The 15,532-nt window shown below is 48.3% G+C and overlaps 1 protein-coding gene across 2 annotated transcripts in view; it reads left to right on the forward strand.

Annotated features, from left to right (window-relative positions):
• Positions 1-3,130: 3,130 nt before the first annotated feature.
• Positions 3,131-15,532, forward strand: part of HAL (histidine ammonia-lyase) — a 132,366-nt gene continuing 119,964 nt past the window's right edge. Inside the window, exons 1-2 of one of the 2 annotated variants that reach the window (XM_085864055.1) lie at positions 3,131-3,470; positions 10,724-10,787. In XM_085864055.1, coding sequence (XP_085720181.1) covers positions 3,233-3,470; positions 10,724-10,787 — 302 coding nt within the window. In that variant the 5' untranslated portion in view covers positions 3,131-3,232. Of the gene's footprint in view, positions 3,471-5,753; positions 5,773-10,723; positions 10,788-15,532 lie in introns of those variants that run through there. The other variant, XM_085864054.1, reaches the window with a different exon arrangement.

A 15,532-nucleotide genomic window follows, 5' to 3' on the forward strand; every position in this document is an offset into this window, starting at 1 on the left:
CAGAATCAACAAACGGCATTTTGGTTTTGATTATATCGAGTCACAGCATGTTATGAGACTTCATTTTATTTCTTTTTAGACTGTAATATGATGTGGATGTTGTCTCGAATGAGCTCATAAGACCTACATGCATACCCTGTATAATATGCAGCCTACATTATTCTGTCATCATGCAATATCATTACAAAACTAGAACAGCACTCAGTGGAGCACATACCTACGCCAGGCTGAACACTTTGTTTTGTATCCCAATGATAAACCGGATCTGCGTCTGGACCTGAACCAAAATCGAATTGGCCTGTTCTTGTCACCGAGCCAACTGATCCACCAAGTTTTGTCATAATCTGTCCACGTTTTGATATATCGTGTTGTACTGGATATCGTTTTTGGCCCCACTTCTCAATGGTGAAGAATCACTTTCAAAATTGTAGTATCCGGATCATGATCTTCATCAAAATCGAATCAATTCGTCCTTGTCATACACCCAACCTGTCCACCAAGTTTCATCCAAATCCGTTCATCATCTTATGAGATATCCTGCTCACAAAAAAATAAAAACAACAATGATGTCGTATACAGCACGATACTCGCGAAATCCAAATAAACAATATGCTTCCAGGTTTTGATTGGTGAACCAATTCAATGACCCACGTGCAATTTCTATTCACTCTAGCAGAGTACCGAGCCTCTGGGTGGGTGGAGATTGCACATTACTTGCTGATAAAAAGTATAGTGTGTATATTGTAAGAAGACTACAAATACTGTACATGTTTGTGTGGTGTGCGTCTGAAGGGATAAAACGGGTGTACAGGTCTAAAGAGTCTCAAGTGTTTAAAGTACTAAAGGGATGAAGTTGCTCAAAGGGTCTAAAGGGCTCTATAAGGGTCTTAAGGGGTCTAAACGTCTAAGAGGTCTATTGGGATCTAAATATCGAAACAGTATTTTCCAATAGTAGTTAAGGTCGAAAGTGGTCAAAGGTATCTAAAGGACCTAAGGAGTCTAAAGTGCCTAAAGAAAATCCACCCCCCTCTCCAAAGGTTACCATGGATACATCCAATTGTCCATTTCATTAAGATTAAAATTGACAATCATAATAATCAAAGTTCAGGTCAAATTGGATGAAAATTGATTATTTTTCACATTGAAATTGATTTTAGAATCTTGACCTTGAGCTGACCTTTGACCATTTGACCTCAAAATAGTTGGTTTCCAATTCAGTGATGGACGATGTAAATCCTGTTCAACTAACAAGTTAATAAGATGTAAATTGACGATTTTTCAGTTGAAAATTGATGATTTTAGAAGTTTGACCTCGAGTTGACCTTTGGATCGCAAAAATAGTTGGTTTCCCAATTCAGCGACGCACTATGCAAATTTTGTTCAAATTTCAAGTCAATTAGATGAAAAATGATGATTTTAGAAATTTGACCTGAAGATCACCTTTGACCTCAAAATCAATAGGCTTCTCAGTTTAGACTCATAATGATCGGTTTAGAATTGTGAGCTGTAGGCGATTGACAAACAAACACACAAACAGACAGAATAACAGTTGAAAAATCTTCGATTTTGCAAGTAACAAACAAACAAATGGGTGAATAAATAACTTCCATCCACCTTCGGGGGAAGAGATAAATATAGCAAAGTAACCATTTGTCCCTTTGCCTGTTTTTAATTATATTTCCGAGCATGTGATGATTGCCATGTTATCGACACAACACATAAATATATATTGTAACATCTTCGAGTCTTGATGGAGTACGTTCACACCGGACATTTGGCCCAGAACAGCCTGTTTCGAACAGCCTGTTTGGCATAATCTGAACAGCATTCAGAATATAACCTTGAATTATCAACATGTGCAGGGGTGGTCGGGTCTAAAACTATCTTAGTTGCTGCTAATCGCTTTGGCTTTACCCAAAAAACAACTACATTCGAAGTCGTAAAAATATGTCAAATTTATAAACTTCTTTATTGTTCTTCCTCAAAATCCCTTTATATGTGGTGAGGCTGACGGATATGAGACGCTGTTCTGCTCTCTCCTAAAACAATCCTTTTTGCAGGACTGCAAGAACTTCAGAATTGGTAGATCTTTTTGAAAGATCTGATGAAACTACACACATATATATAAAAAAGCAAATGTTCACAAAAGACTCAATGTTGATATTAATTGTTTTTTATTGCCTTTTTTAATGTTCCTATTTTCCATGTTGTTTTCTTTTATATTGTCTGTCACAAATGATCAACGAATGTGTGTTTTCCCGACATTCCTTTTAACAGTACTCCCCCTCATACTGCACGTGTATTGGTGAGAGATAAGAACACAGATAGAGAGGAAAATAGATTATGATGTACTTGTATAGTGGAGTTTAGATCTTCAAAGACATAATTTGGGACAAATTATTTTTCATAAGGAAACATCATTGTGACAAAAACACCGAGTTTGCGAAAAAGAAAGTACAGCAAGTATATGCGTCGATACATCGTCTATACGAGAGAGAGAGAGAGAGAGAGAGAGAGAGAGAGAGAGAGAGAGAGAGAGAGAGAGAGAGAGAGAGAGAGAGAGAGAGAGAGAGAGAGAGAGAGAGAGAGAGAGAGAGAGAGAGAGAGAGAGAGAGAGAGAGAGAGAGAGAGAGAGAGAGAGAGAGAGAGAGAGAGAGAGAGAGAGAGAGAGAGAGAGAGAGAGAGAGAGAGAGAGAGAGAGAGAGAGAGAGAGAGAGAGAGAGAGAGAGAGAGAGAGAGAGAGAGAGAGAGAGAGAGAGAGAGAGAGAGAGAGAGAGAGAGAGAGACAGAGAGAGAGAGAGAGAGAGAGAGAGAGAGAGAGAACAGCAGAGAGAGAACAGCAGAGGTTGCAGGTTTCCAAGAACAACTTGTTCAGGAGGATTGCGGGAGTGAAGAGGGTGGATAGGAGGATGGATGAACTGAGGGAGGAGATCGGTGGAATGCCGGCTCAGATGAGCTGGACACTTGGTGCGGATGGGGGAAGGGAGAGGATGGCAAAGAGAGCGGATAAATTGAGGGAGCAAGGAAGGAGGAAAAGAGGTGGACCACGGTTGAGATGGGAAGATTGCATGAGGAGGGATATCCATCAGGTAGGGGTGGTTGGAGAGTGGAGAGAGTTGGCTGACGATAGAGGGAGGTGGAGTATCATGCTCAAGGCAGGACAGAAGCTTGGTGCCATCAGACCTCACCCTTTATAAAGGGAAGAGAAGGAGAACAACATGTGCAGATATTAATGAACAGGATGCATGTGTCCATACGAATTTGTGGCAATTGGTTTCGGGTCAATGTTCATCCCGAACAAACTCTACGTACATTGGCTGAGGAGGCTCTTTCTAGATTCGAACATAACTTACCAAACACTGGAATGACTTTAGCCATGTTTCGTCGGCATGTTGGTGAAAATCTGGAGTTGCTTGAGCTCCAGGAGAAGACTGGAGTGGTCTTACAGAACGGAGATTTCTTGCTACTTGGTGAGCATGTATTATTTTTTATTCTAAACGATTAATTCCTGAAGCAGGGTGGAGATTTCTTCGAAACTACAATAAACAAACATGAAAGTTTGATTGCCTTTCTCCATCCAAAGCAATTAACCTTATAACTTAGTTATTCCAATTTCCACTTTTATGACAGGTGTAACTGAACACAGCAATACCATATCAAAGCTACATATACAGTATGTACTGTATATATATATATATAGGATGTGCAAGCAGAAATCCATGGAAAAAAATACCACAAAAAAAGAAAAGAAACAAAAGAAAAGGAACAAAAGAAAAGGAAGCCTTTTGTTCTTGCACTGGTTGAGAGTTCAAAATGGGAGGTTATATGTTTTTCTTACAAGCAGATAAATATATATTTTTTATTTTTGGGGAGTAATCGAGGCAGCGGTCTGTTTCCTATACACCGCCCGGGCTCAGTGTTTTGTCTGATTGAAAAAATATATAATTTTCTCGAGGTTTGGATTCATGTGAAGCAACCTTCACTTTAAAGTAATTTATTCTCTCTGAGCAGTGTTTCCGTGTTTCAGGGTGGGACAGACAGACAGACAGAGGACATGAGCCGATTATATGTATCGGTAGATATCGATAACACAGATACTTGTTGATTTGAATCTGTAAATTTATTCTGACCAATTTAAGCAGCAATTGAAGCCATCTTTTTATTATGTGGGTAAATGTAGGTAGCAAAAGTCTGACACCCCCACATCAATCACTCAGGTGTGGTTGTGCATGCGTGCATGCGTGTGCATTCAAAGACTATTTTTTCTATAGTTGAGACTGGTGGCAGAGCAAGAGCAGAATGGAAAGGGGGGAAACACAAACAGCGGAGTAGAAATTAGAGTGAGATCAGGTGGAGGGGGAGAAGGACGCATGGGGTGAACAAGCTGAATGAACCACAGCAAGGAGAGGAAGGGGAAAGAGGAGATGAAACAGAAAAGGAACAAATCAACCGGGATAGTGGTGTAAGGTTATTGGATTTTAGGAGGGCAAACTTTGAGGGTATGAGAAGTGATTTTGGGAGCTTTAAATTAGGTAAAGTTATTGAGTGGGTGGTCTGCATTGGAGAAATGAGAAACATTCAATGAGCGAATGTGTATTGTGGAGAGTAAGCACGTTCCAGTGAGGTGTGATATTTATTAATTTATTTATTTTTGTATGCCAAGTCGAGGCTCGTGTTCAAGCTGACACACAGAAACATACAAAAAGTCAGGAGACAAGAGGGGTGGGAGAGGGAAGCACAAAACGATGGGGAATACAGACATTAGAAGATCTGTGGAAGGGTGAGGGATGGGGCGGGGGTACACGGGGTAAACAAGATGGTACTACAGGAACTTTCAGGAAGGAAAACGGGGAATTTGAAGGAGCTGGGTTTGGGGTGGATTTACTGGGGTAGAAAAGATCATGGCTTTGGATGGGGGAAGATATAAAATGGTGGTGAACAGCTGTTTTGAAGACCTGGAGGGAAGAGTGGGATTGAAGAGAGTGTGGGAGTTTGTTCCAGAGGCGGGAATAAAGAGGAATGAAGGAGTGAAGGTGAGCAGGGATTCTTGATTTTTGGCAATTTCACCAGAAATGGGTTTTTGGCAGACCTTGAGCACCCTGAGGAAATATAGAGGAGACACATCACAAACAGAGCAGGGGGGGGGGGGTCAAGTCCGGAGAGGAGACGGTAGAAGACACCCTCACCATGTCTCTCCGAAAGGACTGTCTGGACCCACCCCCCCCCCCCCATCTACTTTCTCAGCAATCCTCTTGAAGGAGTGCTTTCATTCAAGCTTTTGAATCTCACTATCAACCACCATCTTTCCTGAGACAGCCACATCTCCAAGTCGGCCTCCAAAGCCAGTCAATATGGCTTTGGAGGCCAGCTTGGTTGGAAATATGGCTTTCCCAGGAAAGATCATGGCAGATAGTGAGACCCAGAAGCTTGAAAGAAAGGACTTTTTCCAGAGGATTGTTGAGAAAGTAGATGGGGAGGTTTTCCAAATGGTTCTTTCACAGAGACATAGTGAGAGTGTGAGATTTGTCCGGATTGAAAGACATGTTCCACATGTTGGACCAGTTTGTGATTTTACCAAGATCTGCAGTGAGCGAAGAAGCTGCTGCTTGCCATCAGCAGGGTGGAGTCATCAGCAAAGAGATAAAGAGGATTTTTCCAGAGGAAGAGGATTCTTGTTGAAAGGTCACCATTATCCCACCTTTTCTGTGGAGTCGGCTGGGGGAAGCTTGGTCCGAGTCTTTCACGAACCGGCTGGCCAAATGGACGAGTTGGGTAGGTGACAATAACAAACGAATTAAATTTTAGTTCAGGTTCGAATCCATATCCGGCCTATCAGTGGGATACAAAACGTAAAAAGTTCAGCCTGGTGGAGGAATGCGCTCTACTGAGTGCTGTTCTCGTTACCTCCACCCCCAAAGTTGAAGGAGGTTATGTTTCACCCTTCCCTGTCTGTCTTTGCCTGGTGTTGGCTTTAATGCGAGGGTGGAGGGCTTTGGATCCTGATTTCAAATACCACTTGGCTGTTGCATTAATACTGGGTGGGGTTGACTCTCCTTGTCATCCTTCCGAGGTCGGCAAAATGAGTGCCAGCTTACTGGTATCCTGCGTCGGAGTGACGACCCGTCCAGGATTGTATCCAATAGCCAAGGAGACTGCTTAAGCAACACCAACGCTCTACACAGAGTATGGTCCGAATGGATGAACGTCTGTCTGTCTGTGTGCAGGATATCTCAAAAAGTTGTCGACGGATCCGGATGGAATTTCGTGGGCAGGTTGGGTGTGTGACAAGGATGAATTGATTCGATTTTCGTGAAGATCCGGATCTAAATACTAGAAATTTTAAAGTGATTCTTCAGCATTGAGAGATAGAGCCAAAAACGATATATATCAGGATTTTGTCAGGTCAGGTTCGATCTGTGACCTGCTACAGGTACCATGTAAACCTGTACTAACCTGTTCCATGGTCGGGTTGTCGGCGACTAAACCGTCTCCCCCACCAGGTTTTCTGGTGAGGAGGGTGTTTGGATATGGACACCCAGCAGGATTAAAAACAAAACCTGTTAAAGGGCGGAGGAGCTCCTTGTGAGCCAACGGCCATCCATATCTAGTGCCCAAATGTGTCTGCGGACGTCCTCCTGCAGTTGGGTCACTTCTTATTAGGAGGTTGGTGGCAGGATTTGCACTTCGGCCACCGTAAAACCCTTCATTCCGCAAAACGCAAAAACGCAAAAAAATCTGAAAACCCACTCCGTGGGAGTACCTCCTGCGCAGCTTCCCTTCGCAGGGCAGCTCACCGGATGAAGAGATTGGGGCAAAGCCTTCGGGACCCCCAATCTTTGATAGGAGGGAAACCACGGGGTAACATCCCTGGGTCAGATTGCGGGAGAGTGTATCGGAGTGGTGCTGAGGTGTCGTCCACCAGACGGCGGTCTCCTTGGGTTAACCTGAGGCGGTCCCTTCGGGTGGGTGCCTGGAATGTCCTATCCCTAAGAGAGAATGATCACCTGTCTCTGTTATCATCTGAGCTCAAGCGTTTGGACATCGGGATTGCAGCTCTCTCTGAGGTTCGGAGACCAGATTGCGGCGAGATAATAGTGGGTGGTTACACCTACTATTGGTCTGGTCGCTCTGATGGTTACCATACCCAAGGAGTTGCTGTAGCTGTGTCCAATAAGCTGACCCCAATGATAATTGAGGTAACACCGGTCAACGAGCGTATTATGAGATTAAGGATTCGTCACTCCTTAGGTGTCATTTCCCTGGTCTCTGTTTATGCTCCGACTGAGGCGAGTGATCTCACCGTGAAGGATGCATTCTACGCCACACTCGAGTCTGTGGTTGATCAGTGCCCCAGACGAGATACACTTCTAGTCTTGGGGGATTTCAATGCATCGACTGGAACTGATAGGGACGATTATGAGGTGTGTGTTGGTCCCCATGGGTCAGGAACTATGAACCAGAATAGCACTAAGTTCCTTGACTTTGCAAGAAGTCATGGACTTAGGGTGGCTGGTTCATGGTTTCAGCGCCCACAAGCTCATCGCTGGACTTGGTATTCCAACGCTGGCGGTGTGGCAAAGGAGATTGACCATGTCCTCATTGACGGTCGTTGGAGGATGATCCAGAACTGCAGGGTCGACCGGAGTGCTCAATTCCTCAATACTGACCACAGGCTTGTTGTAGCAACTCTAAAGCTGCACCTTAAATCCTGGAGAATGGTACCATCCCAGCCTAGGCTGGATGTTGCCAAGCTCAGGAATGAGAGAGTAGCTGAGGAGTTTGCGAACAGGCTGAGTGGACACTTGGGGGGTCTGGGTGCTTTGGGGGGTCCTGAAGAGTTGTGGAGCGCCTTCAAGACCACCGTCCTTGATGTTGCCGGTGGATGCCTTGGAGCTCACCGCAGGGCAAAGAAGAATTTTGTCTCTCAAGGGACACTGGATACCATTGACCAGAGTCGCAGGGCCAGGCTGAATGGCAGAGCTGAGCTGTTCAGGGAGCTGAGGCGTAAAACTGTACGTGCACTGAGGGTGGACAAGGAGGCCTATGTGTGAGGAATCTGTGAGGGGGTAGAGCATCACCTGTGGACAGGTGATTCTCGTCCCGCTTACAGGGGAATTCGCGCATTACGTTCATCCAAGCCCATCCCTCGGAGCACTACAGTTCGAGCAGAGAGCGGTAGGCTCTTGACAGAGGAGTCTGAAGTGAAGACCCGCTGGGCCGGTTACTTTGAGCGGTTGTACCAGGCTGATCCCCCAACTGTCGAGTTGGACGTCAAGGGTGTTACAATCCCTGTTGCTGACCCTTGAATCAACTGTGGTCCACCTTCGCTTGTGGAAACACGGGCTGCGGTGAACCAGTTGAAACGGGGCAAAGCTCCAGGGATCTGTGGGATCCATGCTGAACTTCTCAAGGCTGGTGGAAATGCTGCACTCGTGTCATTGCATGCAGTTTTGTGCTCTGCCTGGAACACAGGCATCATCCCAACTGACTGGAAGAGGGGCCTTGTTGTCCCTCTCTGGAAAGGGAAGGGTGATCGCCAAGACTGCAACAACTACCGAGGGGTGACGCTGCTCTCAGTGCCGGGCAAGGTCTTTGCTCGGATAATTCTCGATAGGGTTCGCCACCATCTGCTTGAGCACCAGCGTCCAGAGCAGTCAGGCTTTACACCAAAGAGGTCAACGATTGACCGTATCCTTGCACTTCGTGTCCTCACCGAACGCAGACGAGAGTTTCGGCAGGGCCTGCTTGCAGCCTATGTTGATCTCTGTAAAGCGTTCGATTCAGTGAATCGGGATGTCCTCTGGAGGATTCTTGGTCTTCGTGGGGTGCCACCAAAACTGATCGATCTGATGTCTGAACTCTACTCTGGTACTGAGAGTGCTGTGAAGTGTGGTGGTACCATCTCTGACTTATTTCCAGTTGTTACTGGAGTTCGTCAGGGATGTGTACTTGCCCCCACACTTTTCAGCACTTGTATGGACTGGATTCTAGGGAGGATGTCGGAGAGATCAAGTTGCGTTGCGTTATTTGGGAATGTCAAGATCTCGGACCTTGACTTTGCAGATTATGCAGTCATCTTTGCGGAGACTTTAGAAATCCTCTTGGGGGCCCTCGAGGTGCTGAATGAGGAGTCGGAGCCGTTGGGATTACGGGTTTCTTGGGTCAAAACTAAGATCCAGGCTTTCGGTGACATCTTGGATGCTGCTGTCCTGTCTGTGTCTGTTTGTGGTGAGGATGTTGAGGTCGTGGAGAGATTCACTTACCTTGGCAGTGATATTCATGTCTCTGCTGGCTGCGAGTCAGAGGTCAATAGACGTCTGGGTCGGGCCTGGGGAGTCATGGATTCACTGGATCATGGGGTGTGGCGCTGCCGGTACCTGTGCGGGAGGACGAAAGTCCGAGTCTTCAGGTCCTTGGTACTTCCAGTCTTGCTCTATGGGTGCGAGACTTGGACTCTGACCAAGGATCTGAGACGGAGACGTAATTCCTTTGGTACCAGGTCTCTTCGGAGAATCCTTGGCTATCGCTGGTCGGATTTTGTGTCCAACGAGCGGTTGCTGAGAGAGACTCGGATGAGATTTGTTACCTGCATAGTCCATGAGCGTCAGTTGCGGTGGTATGGACATGTGGCTCGTTTTCCTGACTCTGATCCTGCTCACCAGATTCTCTCAGCGAGGGAGTCTCATGAGTGGAGGAGGCCAGTGGGTCGACCACGTGCCTCATGGTTGCAACAGGTTGACCATCATCTCAAGGAGATGGGGATGGGCCTGGCATCTGCCTGGGGGATGGCCATACGGAGGCCCCTGGAGTACTGGCGGAAAGTGGACGCAGCGACGTGCTGTTCTGGCACATGCTCCCATACCTGACCTGACCTGATTTTCGTGAAGATCCGGATCTAAATACTAGAAATTTTAAAGTGATTCTTCAGCATTGAGAGATACAGCCAAAAACGATATATATCACGATATCTCAAAAAGTTGTGGATGGATTCGGACGAAACTTGGATGAAAGGTTGTATGTGTGGCAAGGCCAAATTGATTCGATTTTAGTGAAGATTCGCGTCCGGATCTTGATACGAGAGTTATTTAATTTTTAAAGTGATTCTTCACCATTGAGAGATATGGCCAACAATGATATAGTACTGTATAGCATGATATTTCAAAAACGTATTGGGCCCGATATGTTCTCGTGGATCAGGCATTACGCGGCGGAGGTATGCGCTCTACCGCATGCCCTTCGATTTTTCCTTATTGTGTTCCTCTATCCTTAAGAGTTTCTTGAAATCCCAAGAAAATTCTGTTTCATATTACAACAATATATTTTGTTATCACTTTAAATTTGATAAATTTACTCGCAGTATTACTTTGGTACCTCACCGTGTGTGTATGTATACCTCTATATACAGTACATCAAAAAGGTGAGTTCTAGGTTGACGGAGATTTTTTATAAAATAAATATTTTGGGGAGGTTCATGAAACCACCCATCTCACAATATATTTTGCTGATCCGTGTTAACACCTGGGTCTTTGATGTGGTTGTTGTGCCTTTCGAAATACCATCGACTTAGAAATCACTGAGATGGGGATAAAATAATTATATACTACAAGGAACGTCATAACAGGAGGACGCGACTCATCCCGTAATGCTTGCATTAAATTAACACAACATTAATCCGATCTATCTGTTTGTTGACTGATTGATGCAAATGATGGATGTGTTGCAGAGAAAAATGGTGAGCAACCTTCAGGTGATTTCTCCTTTTCCTCCTGGGACCGAACACTTTCACGGTAATGCTGCATTAATTCTGCAGAAAAAAAGACATCAAGAAAATTAACATATTGTGTCCATTGTTTAATTACATGCAGAGGTTTCTATTTTGATACTGGGCTCCAATGATCTCCATCATTAGTGATCTCTGTGGTATAGCCTGCGGGCCTGCGGGGCGGGGCATGATGATGGGGGGAGTGGTCGTCGTGAGCATCGTGTCTGCCAGGAATATAAGGAGTGCGCGCCGCCTGAGGCGTCGTAGTGATGCCGTAGTCGCCCGGCTTGTGAGTGTACTGAGTACGTAATAAAGGAGAGCTGCGGGCAAAGTACGCCCGCGCTCGCGCTTGTGCAACACAGCCCGGCTCGACTGTTCCCCCGCTCGTGTCTGCCTGCTAAGCATCTCTATCACGACACTACAGTTGGCTGACGAGGATCTTCGGATCGGCGTGTGCAGGGTGGTGGCTGGGTTCGGAGTGGCAGCGAGTAACTCAGCGCACCTTGCGCGGTTAGAGGTTCCGGAGGAGTACGCATCGTGAAGAGCGTGTCGCAGGTTCGCTCGCGCGCGCACAGGCTCCGGAGCCAGGAGGCTCGCCAGCGCGGTCCAGCTCAGGCATGACAGGGAGTCGGGGCACGGCGTGCGGACGCGTGCCCGCCTTCGTCGGAGTCGACTTCGGCCACGTCGAGTGGGCAACGGCCGCGCTCAGTGTTCGTTTTATTGAGGCACGACAAATCAGGGGAATGATTTCTGCAAAGCCACGGCTAAAGAACGAGGACACGCGGTTCGGCTCGAACGCGGCGTTGGACGTCGCGCAAGCTCTGAAGAATGTCCGGGGTCTCGATGGTCGGTGCGCAGCAGATGGTCCGGAGGTCAGCGCGATGTGCCAGGCGCACATGGCCGCGCGCACGGTCTGCGGTGCGGGTCGTGGGCGAGCGTTGCAATGCAATCACTCGGACGGCGGTCTGAGCACTCGAGGACGTCTACGGTGTGTGTGCCGAGAGTCATCGCCCATCGTTACAGTCATAGATGGCGGTGTGCGAAGCGGTCCTTCCGTCCCGGGTCAAGACCTACTGCCGGCATGGTGTTCGGTGCATGGCGTGCACGGTAACGCCCCGGGTCGAGTTTTGCAGCCTGGGCACGGAGATTCCAGCGACCCGGAGCGGGAGATGCTGCCGGTGTTAGACCTGCTTCCAATTGATCCGGAGGTGACAAGATCAGTGGCAGGGGAGGTTGAGGTGACCGGGGCACTGATGCTGCCCATGTTGAGCCTGGTTTCAGTTGGTCCTACGGTGACAGGACCGATGCCAGTGAATGTCAAAGTGATCGGGGCACTGATTGGGTGTCGAGTTGAGTCCACTCGTGCTGCCCTCGCATCGCACACGTATGCCGGTGAAGCACTGCCGGCGGTTAGCGGGGCGCACGTACTGATTGCCCAGCGGGACCAGCGGGTTGCGCTTCCGAGGTTCGTGGTGCGAGGGGAGGGGCCCACCCTTTTGGGTCGGGACTGGCTGGCGCACCTCGGGCTGGATCTCCAGTTCGTACCTCCAGGTGTGCCGGTGCTCTCTTCGATGCTTTCGTCGAGACCCGAGGGCGAGGTTCTGGCGGCGGGAGCCGCATCGATGCAACGGGAGCGGCCGTTCGTTGCTGCCTGCAACGGTGGTGTGCGGTGCGGAAGCAGCGGGAGCCGTGCCAGCTCTCGCGATGAGCTCTCGCGCGTCGGCTGCGTTCATGGTGCGGGGTGCGCCTGTGTTGTTCGGGCAGCTTCAACGGGTTGCGTTGAGCCCGTGGCGTTAAAGGAAGTCGCGAGTCGCAACATCGAGTCGACAACCAAGAGACGGACTCATGATGTGGGTTATGGGTTGCTGTTCATTGCATATTTGTTTTTCATTGTTCGAGTGATGCGGTTTAACGTTGTTGAAATAAATGCCAACAGTTCCTGTGTGAGAGTGGGTTTGGCGGAGATCAATCGATGGGTTTTGCAGTATGGTCAATGTGATGTGGTGGCTTTGGGAGCGGTGGTGGCGAATAAAAAGGTTTGGTTGGCCTTCCATTGCCCCGGGCCGCGGGTAGTTGCTTTGTCATGTGCAGGGATTTTGCCGAAAGAACGCGCTGTACGGGAAAATGAGTTTGCAATGGTTCCAATGTTATTCCTATTGATTTATGACGAGCCTATGGTTGAAGTGTGGTTTGAATGGAGTTGCTACCGTCTAACTGCCGTGTGGGTCTCGGAGGCCCACTCGGAGCCAGGACTGGTGCGCTGGTCAGCGTTACCCCCACCTCTGGTTGCGGCAAGGTCAGACGTGCCTGGCGCCGGGGGCGCAGCTCTCTGTGTTTGCTCAGGGCCGTTTAGATGGGCGTTGGCAAATCAACTGATTGTGGTGCGTGGGTTGTTGTGGAGCATTGGTTGCATCCAGCCAGCGGCGCTGTTCAGCGCCCCCATCCAAGGTCAATCGAGTCTGGCGCTGGCGCCACGGCTTCCAGACAGCGGGCTTCCGGCCTCAGAATGTTTATCTGCTTCAGGTTTGCCTGGGGGAGATGTGCCGCCTTGTGGGCCGGAGGCGTTTGATAGTGCCGGGGGAGTTTTGCTCGGGAGGTCGCCGTGGCCTCGCCGAAGGCCATGTAAGCATGAGCCGCCTGGGGGCGTTTCCGCTGTGTAGTGTTGCTGTGCTTCTCGCCTTGCTGCTTCATATCGGTGACGCGGTCAGAGTTTGGTAGGTGCTGTGTGCACCTCAGTCTTCGGAACCTGGCCGTTGCAGCTCCACTAGCTCGCTTCCACACGCTATATGATGTGATGTGCTTTTATACTTCGCTGTTTTCTTTTTTGTACCTTGTCTACTGTTATACCGTAGTACTTCGTGCTGTTTATGTTTATTATGATGGTGATCATTTAATTATCATAGTTTTAGGAGGGAGGAGTGTGGTATAGCCTGCGGGCATGCGGGGCGGGGCATGATGATGGGGGGAGTGGTCGTCGTGAGCATCGTGTCTGCCAGGAATATAAGGAGTGCGCGCCGCCTGAGGCGTCGTAGTGATGCCGTAGTCGCCCGGCTTGTGAGTGTACTGAGTACGTAATAAAGGAGAGCTGCGGGCAAAGTACGCCCGCGCTCGCGCTTGTGCAACACAGCCCGGCTCGACTGTTCCCCCGCTCGTGTCTGCCTGCTAAGCATCTCTATCACGACACTACAATCTCCAATGAATCAGTAGATCAAAGGGTTGAGGAACATGACACAAAAACAGGTAACCGAGAGAGTTCACAGAACACGATACCCTACACACTGTTCAGGTACAGTATATACGGCACTTCAATTTTAATAAAATAATGGTTTTAAAGATTGTGAAAAAAGATATTGTTACGGTTGTGGAAATTCACAGCTAACCATTCTGGTTCCCCAGAGGTCAGTTATTTCGGTAAGTGTGTGTTCCAGGTTAGATTTCCTCACCAATGTATTACGGGTATTGTTCGTGTGCCGGGCTGTGCATCTTTGAGTTAGCCGTGATTCTGTTCTGTCTTTTATTTCAAATAAAGAACAACTCGACAACCTCGTCAATCTCCACAACACAGCGACCCTCCTCTACAAACAAAAACACCACTCCCAGAAAGCCACCTGAAGAAGGAAACAGAAATGACGGTTGGGGCGGGTCCCTCAGAATGGCGTACACACAGATGACGGTTATTACAACAACCAAAGAGCCAAGCCGATCACTCCTGGGATTTTCCACGCGCGCCAGGAAGGAAGGGGCGAATGCCCCGTACGTGATAAAAAGCCGCGTTCGCTGGCCGAAAAGGCAGTTGAGTTGGGCTGGGTCGTTGGAGAGAGTCTGGAGTCGAGTGTTGGAGTCCGGAGAGTTGGGGAGAGCGCTTGAGTTGGGCGCTGGACTTCGTGGCTTGCAGTCGGCGGTGGGAGTAGAGAGACGCCCCGTTGGGAGCTGGAGAGTTCGGAGTTTGGGCAGTTGGTTCGCTGGGGGTTCGCCGGCGCAACTAGGAGGCCTGAGTCGAGACCCATTCACTCCTCCAGCGCATCGTCGGCTAGACCAGGCCGCAGTGGAGGCCGGATGACCAAGGGAGCCAGTCAGAGCTCGGGGGTCTGGGCAAAGACACCGAGGGTCGCCGAACCAGGATCCAGCAAGTCACCACGAGGGTGGCCAGGTAGCCCCTTCGGTCATCCCAGCTCCGAGCAATTATAAAGACTCACGAGCCCGGTTCTTTCTTTCTGGGGTTTTGGATGAAAGTCTGTGGTGCCTTGTCTACCTAAGTCGAACTGATTAAGTGCATGATTGTGTACATAACCATAGACATCTGCTGTAGGTTTTTTTGCTCGTGTCCTGTCCCATTCCCCCATTCATTGCATATGTGCATTTGAAATAAATGTCCCCATTTTTGAATGTTGACCTGCTCGTTGTGTCACTTTCTGCCATTGACTGCCATGATGCATTCGGAATAATTAGCTGGCTGATTATAAGCTGATAAAACGTACATTTGGTCCGACGGGACTTGACGATATAAAACCGCTCGGCAATCGCATACGGAACGAGCTGCTTAAGCGGCTCATTTTCGTGCAGGTCCCGTCGAGGTATAAACTCCTGGCATTTCTGTCCGTGCGAATAATAATTAGGTACATCGACAATTTGGTGATCGACCCTGTAGCGCGTGGACAGAAGAGTTGGCTGGTTTATGGTGTGTTAAAAACACCCGTAGCTGGATTTCGACGTTGATCCGGAAGCCTCGACTAGATTGCTCGTTCGGTGGGCGCTTGCGGCCACAATTGG

This window comes from Eptatretus burgeri, chromosome 18 (assembly GCF_056783735.1).
Source record: "Eptatretus burgeri isolate ZD-2024b chromosome 18, Ebu_testis_v1, whole genome shotgun sequence".
Classification (NCBI taxonomy): domain Eukaryota; kingdom Metazoa; phylum Chordata; class Myxini; order Myxiniformes; family Myxinidae; genus Eptatretus; species Eptatretus burgeri.